Source organism: Condylura cristata, unplaced genomic scaffold, assembly GCF_000260355.1.
Source record: "Condylura cristata isolate star-nosed mole 26May11 unplaced genomic scaffold, ConCri1.0 scaffold00006, whole genome shotgun sequence".
NCBI classification, from domain to species: domain Eukaryota; kingdom Metazoa; phylum Chordata; class Mammalia; order Eulipotyphla; family Talpidae; genus Condylura; species Condylura cristata.
In genome coordinates, this window is record NW_004567107.1 from 4,721,863 (window position 1) to 4,732,708 (window position 10,846).

The 10,846-nt window shown below is 57.8% G+C and overlaps 2 protein-coding genes across 3 annotated transcripts in view; one reads left to right on the forward strand and one right to left on the reverse strand.

Moving 5' to 3' along the window:
* Positions 1-202: 202 nt before the first annotated feature.
* Positions 203-10,846, forward strand: part of SH2D3C (SH2 domain containing 3C) — a 23,753-nt gene continuing 13,109 nt past the window's right edge. The window contains exons 1-2 of one of the 2 annotated variants that reach the window (XM_004677306.1): positions 203-355; positions 8,176-8,215. In XM_004677306.1, coding sequence (XP_004677363.1) covers positions 312-355; positions 8,176-8,215 — 84 coding nt within the window. In that variant the 5' untranslated portion in view covers positions 203-311. Of the gene's footprint in view, positions 356-1,615; positions 1,884-8,175; positions 8,216-10,846 lie in introns of those variants that run through there. The other variant, XM_012721371.1, reaches the window with a different exon arrangement.
* The window catches only part of LOC105853315, a 6,556-nt gene continuing 1,044 nt past the window's right edge, over positions 5,335-10,846 (reverse strand). Inside the window, exons 3-5 of the mRNA XM_012721373.1 lie at positions 8,157-8,268; positions 7,669-7,810; positions 5,335-7,096 (exon numbers count right to left, since the gene is read on the reverse strand). Of these exons, the coding sequence (XP_012576827.1) occupies positions 7,077-7,096; positions 7,669-7,810; positions 8,157-8,268 (274 nt within the window). The 3' untranslated portion in view covers positions 5,335-7,076. The remainder of the gene's footprint in view (positions 7,097-7,668; positions 7,811-8,156; positions 8,269-10,846) is intronic.

Here is a 10,846-nt window from a genome sequence, read left to right on the forward strand (position 1 = left end):
TTGGAGCGGGGCGGGGCGAGGCGGAGGGACGCGCTGGGGGCGTGGTCTTCCGGCCGCGCACACTGGCAGATGCCGGAGGGGCGAGCGAGACTGGAACGGAGGGGCGTGTCCGAGGCAGGGCGTGTCAAGCCGGTGGGAGGGGTAGAAGGCGGGGCATCACCCAGTGAATGGTGGGCGTGGCAGGGGCGTGGCCTATGGGGGAAGGCTCCGCCCCCGAGGCCAGCCTTGAGCGCCGCAGCTCAGTGGGCTGGAAACGGCTGGAGCGGTCTGATTGCCGAGGTCCCGGGCTGTAGGGGCGTCCGTGGGGAACCATGACTGCAGTGGGCCGAAGATGCCCCGCACTGGGACCCAGAGGGTGAGTAACCGAGCTGGGCCTAGGGAGGGACGGCGGGAACTGGAGCGTGAAATCTGTGCCCCGGGAACAATTGACAAACTTCTGCAGATTTAACCTCGAGACTTTGAAACTCTTTGGTCTAACTGTCCCCGCCCCTTAGCCCAGAAGTCTGGACATCCACCCCTCAGGGCCACAGGAGAGAGGCGCTATTGTTACCCCATTTTACAGAAGAGGGAAGAGGTTTTTGGCTGGTTTGACACATTGGTGAAGTCAGAGTCCAAGATTCTTCCCCCTTGCTGACCTGGCTGCCCGTTCCTGCTCAGCATGGCTGGGGCCTCTGAGGATGATCGTGAAAACGCTTGAGAATAGGGGGAGCCCTAGCCTTTTGCCCCGTGGACAGACACCCGGCTAGGGCTGGTAGTGCTCTTGTTGTCAGGCCTGGCCCGGACTTGATGAAGGAAACAGAGACTGCCTGTCCCCTACCTCTTGTGGCGTGGGGGCCCTGAGGGAGCAGGCTTATCAGGACAGAGTGAATCTCCTGGAGCCCCAATACTGGTGCCCCTTGGGCTGCATGGGAGGCCAGGGGTTATTGAGCACAGCTTTTAGGAGTCCCTGAAGCTCAGCCCTGTGCCCCTGAGTCAGGAAGACTCTGCTTGGGTGATCGGAGGCTTGCCTGCCCTTCTCTGGGCCTCCATCTCCCCAGCAGCCCCGATGGCCTGGGCTGGTCTTTGAGGATCATCCTGGGGAGAAGGGCCTCTGAGACCTGTCACTGGGCCCCATTCCTAGGGGGTCACCCCAGTGTCCAGGGAGCCGCCTAAGCTGGGGGAGACGATGTCCCTCCCCTCTCCCTTGGGAGGCACTGTGCACCTGGAGCAGAAGGAAGGAAGGGGAGGAGGTGAGGCTGCAGGAGTTTCCTGGTGCCCTGTTCCCAGCTGAGCTCATGGGGGAGGGGGAGGAAGGAGGGAGGCAGGGCGGTGCAGTGGAATGAGGGGCCTTTAGCTCCCACAGTTTCCCTCCCTGCTCAACACCCTCAGCCTTCCGGAAGGAAGTAGGGGGTCTGAGTCCTGCCCTCCTGCCCTCAGCCTACGTTACAGAGAAGGTGGCGGAGACAGCCAGCAGGGCCACCTGGCGCACCCAGTGGGTGTCCGTGTGGTGGGAGACTGCACTTTACCACCACGGGACAGGGTCAAAGAGGGCGAGGGACTTTCCTGGGGTCACAGACCAACCCTTAAGCCCAAGCGCTGCCCAGCCAGCCAGGCTCTTCACCCCCACAGTCTCAAAGCTGCTTCTACCATCATTTCATTGACTTCCTAGGCGCCCACTCTACAGAGGACACACTTCACTTTGTGGAGATGTGTGTGAGGTTAGTAACTTGCTCAGGACCACCGATAGCGGAGTTGGGATTTCATTAATTTCAGTGTTTACTGTCTCTGCCCGAGACACTGTTCTAGGTCCTGGGAGATAGCACGGAGTGCAGCAGACAAAATCCTGCCCTCATGGAGCCCCCATTCTGGGGGGGAGAGGGGAGAGGAGGCCAGTGGTTAACAAGGTAGACGATGGCTCTTTATTTTTAAGATTTATTTGTTTATGCCTACATAATAGGCATATGGAAAGGCCAGAGGTACAGGTGTGAGCGGACTCACCAGAGACTGTGGGGAGCAGAGCAGGCAGATGGACTGAAACACACCGCTGAGCGAACAGCGGGGAGACAGGAGAGGTCTGCTGCACCCTGTGGGTCCGCTCCCAGGCCGGGGATCAAACTCTCGCTGCGCAGCGCCTGGCTGCAGACAGCTTGGTAATGAGGCGCTTTAACTTCCTTTGCACCACCAGGGAGGGCCCTACAGAGAAAAGTTTAAATCAAGTGGGGGAAATGTTCTGGGGGACGGGTGATGGTCGGTGGTGGCAACTTAAGAAGGTTAGCCAGGAAAGCAGAACGCTCTCTGAATGCAGCAGGCGAGGCAGCGAAGCTGCTTGTTCTCTAGGCTGAGGGAAAGGCAGGAGCCTCTTTGCACGTTCGGGGACCACTCTGGCCACCTGAGGGCCAAAGTGGAATGGAACCGCAGTTGCAGGAAGGACCAGTGGGAGAAGAGACCAGGAAGGAAATGGCTTCAGAGGCTGGGAGGTCCAGAGGATGGGAGGTCCGGAGGCCAGGCGGGCAGGGGGCGAGGACCTGGCATTGCCTGAGGGAGAAGGAAGTCCTCCGTGAGCTGGAGCAGAGGGCACCTCCTACCTTGGCTTACGTTTGTCTGAGAATCTTCCTTTGAGGAGAATCTGAATGCGGTTCTGGTCCAAGTGTCTCTGAATGCGGTTCTGGTCCAAGTGTCTCATCCAAGAGACAGACCACGGTGGGTCTTCGAAAGGAAACCGAGACCTGGCACAGGCACCCCTAGGGGAGAGCCAGGGCTATTCCTGCCCTGACCAGTCCAGGCCAGGCACTGACAACAGACCGAGACACCCGCCCCCATTTCCTCTTGGAATGTTGATTTTGGTCCAAGAATTCCCAACACTCCCCAGAGTCCCACGACCCTCTCTCGGCCCGCAGGGTGACGTCAGCTGCTGGGCATCTGGTAGCGATTACCCACTGGGGAGGGGGCCGTGGTGGGCTCGCCTGTTCAGCCTCTGCAGGCGCTGGGCGGCTGATCCTTGTCTTCCGAAGGGGCCCAGCTGCTCCTGACTCTCATTTCCTGCGGAGACTTTCTCACAGTCCTCGAGACCCCGGACGCCTCCGGCTGTGGGAACTTCTCTGGCTGCTGCTACCTCCTGGGCGCTAGAGTCAGCCCCCAAATCCTTCTGGGACCCTGTCCAGAGATTGCTGGACCCATGAGCAGTGAAGCCCAGGGAGGTCAAGCTTTGGATACATCACCAGCTCAGAGGCCCACTGACCTGGGCCGCCCTGAGCAACTCCCACGCCCTCTCTGAGCCTCAGTTTCCCCATCTGTAAATTGGAGACAACAACAGCCCTGCCTCGTTGGATATGACGTAGCAGGTAGACATTCACCTGGGCCCCCAGAGGCAGCAGTGCTCAGGGGCTGCTCACGTCACCACGTCCTTGTGAGGGGTGCGCCCCAGGTCCCACAGCACCCCTTCCAGCTGACAGCCCTCTCCGGGCCCCCAAGAGTCCTCTCTGTCCACCCCACTGTTTGCTCCTCCTGCCCTTGATCCTGCTCTTCCCAGCTTCTCCCCTCTCCGTCCAGGAGCAGACCCCATTTTCCCAGGGAACCTGACTCATGTGGGGAACCAGCAGAATACCTGCCACCCCACCTGGATCTCTCTGGGCTGTGTTCCAGGTCAAGCATGGTTCCAGCGCTTGCCCCTGTGAAGGGGGGCCCCGGCCACACTCGACAAACGCCCCCACCCCCAGTCTCTGCAGTTAACAGCTCAGTCTCAGTTAACAGCTCTCAAGACTCAGAATCCGGCTCTGCCCTGGGAAGAATGACCCCTACTCTGCCCCCAAGGTTAGCACCGTCCCTGGAGCTCAGCCCAGCCCAGAGAGTGAGGGAGCAGGGTGGCGGAGAAGGAGCTGAGTGTCTCCAGGACAGGCTGAGCCAAGACCTTCCTGACAGGAGGTCTCAAAGGCCCTGTGCAGTGGGGTCCCTGGGGAGTCGGGGCTTTCTAACTCTCTGCCAGGGGCCTCCAGGGAGCACAAGAGCTATTGATCTGTGACCCCTGTGGGGATGAGTGGAGGCAGAGGGGAGCAAGGAGTCTCCAGGCCCCCAGGAGGGGCAGGATGGCTGATCCCAGGGGTGGGGAGTGGGCAGCAAGGAGCTGCATGGGAACCCGGCATTCATCCTCCTCACAGACCCCACAGGGCCCCTCTGGACAGGCGGTTATAATAGGCCCACTTCCCAGATGGGGAAGTGGAAGGCTCAGGGGAAGGCAGGGGGGAGCTGAAAGGGAGGCCGAGCTGGGGAAGGCCCCACTCAGGGCCATATAACCAGCCCTGAGGCCCAAGGGACCAGACCAGGAGATGGCAAAGGGCCGAAGGGCAGGGGCCAGGCTGCAGGGGAGGAGTGCCAGGGCAGGCCAGGCCAGCAGCCCCCCCAGCCCGGCCTGCACAGTGCCTTCCTTCTGGGCCAGGCCAGAGGCCCTAAAGGTGAAGCTGAGACCTAACCCGGCTTTGGGGAAATAAAGGATAATGGGCTCTAATTACTGTTCATTAATCCAATTAATTAAGCTAATTTATGCAACCAGTGGTATCAGTTACCAGAACAAATCAGTTACCACAGGCAATTAAAGGGGTTGGCTATTTAAATAATTAATGTGGCTGATTAATGGAACTGATTTCATGCAGTTGTTACTATTATTTATTAATTGATGTCATCAATAATATTAAAGGAGAAGGGCCTCTCTGGTGGCACAAGGGGTTAAGTCTCAGCACTATTAAGCTGTTGCCAGCCACTGCAGCTCCCCCGCCAGGAGTTTGATTCCCAGCCAGGGAGGTGACCCCAATGGTACAGCAGACCTCTCCTGTCTCCCTGCTGCTCCCCTCAGCAGTGTGTTTCAGTGGATCTTCCTGTTCTGCTCCCCACTCTGTCTCTGGGGAGTCCTCTCATCCCCCCCCACCTCTGGCCTATACCCTAACTCTTGTATGTGCACACACACAAAAAAATATTTAAAAAGTATTAGAGGGGAAATGCTTTCCATAAAATAAAGAATAAGTTCATTAATTAATGAGGTTGAGTTTGTAAAAATGGGGGTTTTCATTCCTGGATTTGATAATTATAATGGGAGGGGGGCGAACTTTCCAGAAATCTCCAAGCACATTGAGATCTGAAAGCTGAATAGGAGTGACTCCCGTCCTAAAGGAGAGGAGCAGACTAGGAAATGGAAATGGAATGTCCTGTGCGAAGGCCCTGAGCCTAGAGGAAGCAGAGCTCTCTGGAAGAAGCAAGGGAAGGTCAGGTGCAGGAAGGAGCTAAGACTGATCCAGAGGCTTAGCCATGAGGACTAGACGTAGTCCTCACGGGTGCAGGGCATTCACCGTTCAAAAAAATGTTTTGACTGCCCGGCACGCTTTTAGGCAGATCTCAGTCCCGGCCCTGTGGAGCTGACGGTCTAGGGAGGAGAGATAGTCAGTGCGTAGGTATGAGAGCAAGAAGACGTGGAACTTACACACGTTGGACGACTACTCAGCAGCCAGAATGGCCACTCACCTCTCGAGCTGGGAGGGATTATGATGCGCGAGATATGTCAGAAGGAGAAAGACAAATACCAGATGGTGTCACTTGCAAGTGGAATATAATGAAAGTAAAGAAAGGAATAGACAATGCCAAACTTAAAAGCTAATCCTTGATTATAGAACGGAGGAATCCAGAGGGGGGGAGGGGGAGAGGGAGGGAGCACAGTGGAAGGCGTGGGTCACAGGTGCCTTGGTGGTAGGTGGGGTGCACCATGGCAGGAACACTTGAAGGAGTGTCCTCGGCTCCCCAAACACAAATCGCAATGTAAACCAGCACTACCTCAGTAAAAAAGTAATTTTAAAAAGAGGCATAGTGTGTGAGAGAAAAACCAAGCAGGAAGGGAGGTAAGAGCCCTAGAGGGTTCTACAGCCGGAGGCCCCTGGGGAAGGTCACTGCGAAGGGGAGGGAAGGAGCGGGTATTCCAGCAGAGAGGACAAGGTGCCCAGGGCCTGAGGCAGAGACCAACTCCCGGGTGAGGAGGGCGCGTGCCCAGGGTGGGTTGCAGCAGCGAAGGGACATTCGGGAAGGCTGAGATGCGGAAGTAAAACTGGAAGTAACCCCCTCTGGGGGTTAGAGCAGAGGAAGGGGAAGATTTGATTTTCATTTTCATAAAGTGACTTTAATTTTAGCAGGGCAGCTCTTTGCATCAGCGCTGGGAGTGAGAAGAAGTCACGGTGCCACGGTGCCACCGCTGGAGGCAGGGAGGCCCTGGAGGCAGGGAGGCCGGGAGAGGCCGGCAACAGTCTGGGCAGGGAGTGACCGTGCACAGGCACAGCTGTCCTGGAAACCCTGGGGTGCTGTGAAAAAGCGGGGAGCCGAGGAGGAGCCTGGGCCTCTGTGCTGAGCACCCCCCTTGGCATTGGCCACCCACCCTGCCTGGTGCCCCGCCCCGAGGCTCTGCTCCGGTCCGCCGAGGGGAAGTGGGCAGGAAGCAGGAGGAAGTGCGGGGGGCAATCCCAGTGTCCCGGCCAACCTGTTCCCAGCACTGGGAGGATTTCCGGGCCTGAATGACCGGAAGGGCTGGGATGGGACACCTCACCCGGGAAGAGGGACAAGCAAGAGCGGGTGGGGCGGCGAGTGGGCCGGGCTCTGCTCCACCTCACACCCGCACCCCCGATGGAGAGCCCAGCGGCCTTAGAGGCCTGCTGTACCACAGCTAAGGGACTCTCGTCTGAGGTCAGGAAGGACTTGCACGAGGGATGCTAGCGACAAGCCTCTGGAATGTCAGAACCGGAGGCCGCCAGACAGCTTCTCAGGGCAGGCGTAGTTCTGCCCTGGAACACATGCCTCACCTTCCTGTTTACGGGGGGCAAGCTGAGGCCTGCCCTAGTCCGAGAACCAGGGCCAGCCCCACAGAACTGAGGGCGACAGCGATTAACAGTGGTTGGCCCTTAGGTCAATAAATGTGCGTTCCTTTAATCAATACATGTTTCTTGAGCTCCCAGTCTGTGCCGGGCTCTGTGCTGGGGGCCCGGCTCAGCTAGACCCTGAGCCGAGACCCCTTAGGGAAGGGTCAGGTAAGCCACAGGCAACAGATCCAGGTCGAGTGACCCTCTCAGGCATCACATCATCCTTTCAGGTGCTGTGAGGAAAAGAAGCAGGTTGGGAACAGAGAGAGAGAGGGGCTAGCGGCTCTTTTAGGTGGAGTGGCCAGAGAGGTCAGGCTGAACAAGTGTGGGGGGAGGGCAAGCTCGTGAAGATCTGAGGGAACAGCATGCCAGGCAGAGGGAACCGCCAGTGCAAAGGCCCTGTGTCAAGAACGAGCTTGGTGAGGAGGCCGGTGAGACTGGAGCAGGATGAGGGACAGAAGGTCCGAGGGAGGCAGGTCGGAAGGCTGGGAGAGAAGTGGGCGCGTCTAACTTGAAAGTAGCTGCAGGATTAGTCGGGTTTTGGGGGATGGGTGACAGGGTGACCACAGGTTTGGGCTGAACAAAGCAGCCTGAAGAGTAGAACTAGCATCAGCGGGGTGGGAAGCCGGGCGGACAGCAGGGCACTTGCTTTGGGTATGACAAGTTTGAGATGACTTCAGGACCCGAGGACAGCCCACGGGGGACGAGGGGCTTATGATTCCCGCTTATGGTCAAGTAGGGATGTTGTCTGAGACCAGGCTGGGGAAAGGGACTGGAGGTGGCCTGCATGAGGGAGGATACTCACAGGCACCCTGGAAAGCAGTCACTTCCGGCCATGGGCCTCTCCGGCTTGCATCCCGGTACCCGGAAGGCAGAGGGATTCCTGCTGCAACAACCGACCTAGCAGCAGTGTCTCCATGTGGGCGGCCCCTGAGAGGGTCCCTGTGCTGGAGAGGGAGTGTAGGGCAGGAGGAGAGGGCCCCACCCCCGGCTGGAGCAGGCAGGGAGACTCGAGGAGAGCAGTGTTTATCAGCCCCCTTCCACAGCCGGTGAGGCAGGGCGTCATCACTGTCACCAGTTTACAGGTAGGAAACCCAACCCGGATGCAGAGACAGGTGAAGGCGCGCCCAGGGTCACACAGCAGGAGGCCGGGGCAGCTCAGCAAAGACCCAGCAGGTACTGGCAGTTGCCTCCCTCCTGCCTCTCGGATAAGCTCTCCTGAGGGCCAGCTGCTGGCACCAGGGAGGGGCAGAGGCCGGCAGCTGGGAGCAGGCAGGGTTCACACTCACTCACCTGTCTTCTGTCCTTCCAGGGCAGCTGGAGAGCCGGAGGCTGGCGGGGACTATGTGAAGGTAAGAAGGTCTGGGCAGGGGACCCCAGCGGACTCGAGGGCTCGGAGTCTGTTCTGGGGAGCACAGAGTCCTTTTGTGAGACCCATCAGGAGCCGGGCCTCGGGCACCGTCTCTTCCCAGGAGGAGGCCCTGCGGCGGGGCAGTGCTTGGAGTCGGCTTCCACCCCCAGCACCTTGCGCCTGCCAACGGGCAGACTCAGAAAGCCCCAGTGTTTGTCAGCACCAGTCCCCACCCACCTGCCCGCTGCAGAGGGCCCCCAGGGAGCCTCCACGCAAAGATGGGGGCTCTAATCCCACCCAGTTTCCAAGCCCACATGGGTGCCAAGGGGTGGGGGCAGGAAAGGATGAGCTGTTCTTCATCACAGATAATGGGCACGCTCGCAGTTAGCACAGCGGGATTAGTCCAGGCTGCCAGTGGTGCCGGACATGCAGTTTTGAAAGGAAGGGTAACATAACGCTGCGAGGATACAGAGCAGGGCGGTAACAACAGGGTGGTCGAGTGAGACTGTGTGCAGAGCCCAGGCTGCTGCGGGAAGGAGCCGCACTGAAGCTCCGCAGGAGTGACGTCCTCGACGTCCCCCCCACCGTCCCCCCCACCGGCTGGTAGGGACGCCCTTCTTGGGCCCCTTTGCAGGTGGGCAACTTGGGGCCCGGAGGGGTGCGTGACTTGCCTGCAGTCACACTGCTCCTCCAGGGAACAGCAGGGACTGCAGTCCCAGTCCACTTCATTTGGCGTCCCTCCTCCAGGAGCACTGGTGAGGCCCCTGCTGAGTACAGACCAGGGCAGGCGGGGGGGCCATGTTGGGAGGGCTCCCAGTCTACTGGGCGGCCCGGGCAGAAACACTTGATGGTTTAGGCTTGCGTGCTGCCAGCCAGCAGACCCAAATTTTAGTTCCAGGTCTACCACTGTCTTGCTACAGTGAGTTGAGTCATATCTGAAGCTGGAAAAATCCCTGTATGCCTTTGACCAAATCCTTTGTGGCCTCGGGAATTCTCCTCTCTGGTTTGGAATGCGGTATATGATTTGGGGTATATGTGTTATCTCGCTGAGTCTACGTGAAATGGGGTAACGGGTGCCTCCAAAGCACAGTGGCTCTGAGCTCAATGTGTGAGTGAGAAAGGAGCAAACTGGCCTCGTTCCTCATCCCAGGGACACTCCATTCCCTGAGGTACTACCGCCGGCGAGTTTGTGTTAGCGTCCAGTAACGAGGCAGCATGGGAAACTGGCCCCACCGTCACCAGAGGGCTCAGATAAGAAGACATGGGACTCTGGAGGTCGGGGGTGAGTTTAAGCTTGGGAGGGGGAGATCACCGAAGGCTTTCTGGAGGAGGAGGCATGGGAGCCACATTTCTGCAGGTCACCAGGAATGTCCAACAACCTCCTCACCCCAAATGAGAAGCTGGAAAGGAGACAAAGATAAGCGGAGATGGGAGGAGAGTGGGCAAGGTCAGAAGGCAAGCTGGGTGAGCCCAGGCTATGGGAACCTGAGTAGGAGCAGCCCCCGGAATGTGGGTTCCGGGTTCCCATCTAGGCTGGAGGAAAACTGAGGTCTCAGGGGCAACCAGCATGCCACTGGGTAGAGCAGTTGGAGCATATTTTAGCACCCGCAAAGCTTCCTGGTGAGGTAGTAAACCCCCCTCAATCACAGTAGTGAGGCCTCTGTGAGGATTATTAGCTCACAAAGCTAATTATTATTATTTTTCCTTTCATTTATGGGGATTAACAAAGTAACTAAAAATATTATAAAATAAATCATACCTGCTCATTGGAACTGATTAAACAGTCCCCTAGAAGATGAAGTCAAAGGAATGTTGGTTTTAGCCTCACACCTCAGAGAGTGAAGTCAATAGTCAGCTTCCAAAATTTATTTCTCTCTGATAGTCAGCTTCTAGAACTGAAGCAAGGGTCTCAGGCCAGGATGTGATGCCTTTGATTCTAAGGCGAGGATGCTAAGCCCCCAAGCCCATCAGATGCTAAGCTCCATGCTCAGAGCTTCAGTGTTGCTGACCCAAAACAATCAAACAACAGGCCCAGAGAGGTAGACTTGCTTTGCGAAGGCCACACAGCCTATCTGAATCAGGTGAGCCTCAGGCTTGATGGATGCAGTTAGTGATGATTCACTTGGCACTGAAGGGCCTATGGTTCTAGGTCAAAAATTCCAAATTCTAAGACACTAAGCTTGCAAATAACAGCACGCTGCATTGAGCCCCTACTTCAGGTTTGTCAACTTAGTCAGCCCAGCCAATGCTCAGCGGAGCTCTGTGAGGTCCGCGCATGTTTTCTAGAACACTAGATCCAAGCTGGGAGAGAAGGCCATGCTAGGGTGGAGGTGAGGGGCACAGTGCCTGGGAGCCAGATTGGCGCCCTAACACTGCCCTGCGGGCTGGCGCTGCCAGTCCCCGAGTTCGCGAGTCCAACACCCCGTAGTTCCCTACTGAGTCCGCATTCCAAACCAGAGAGGAGAATTCCCGAGGCCACAAAGGATTTGGTCAAAGGCATACAGGGATTTTTCCAGCTTTAGATATGACTCAACTCAAAATCCCTGCACCGCTCAGACTGCCACCCTCGCGGGCCCCGGGGTCCCACCCCTACCCGTGACGCCCCCTTTAGCAGGTCCTCTGTTGTGCCTCC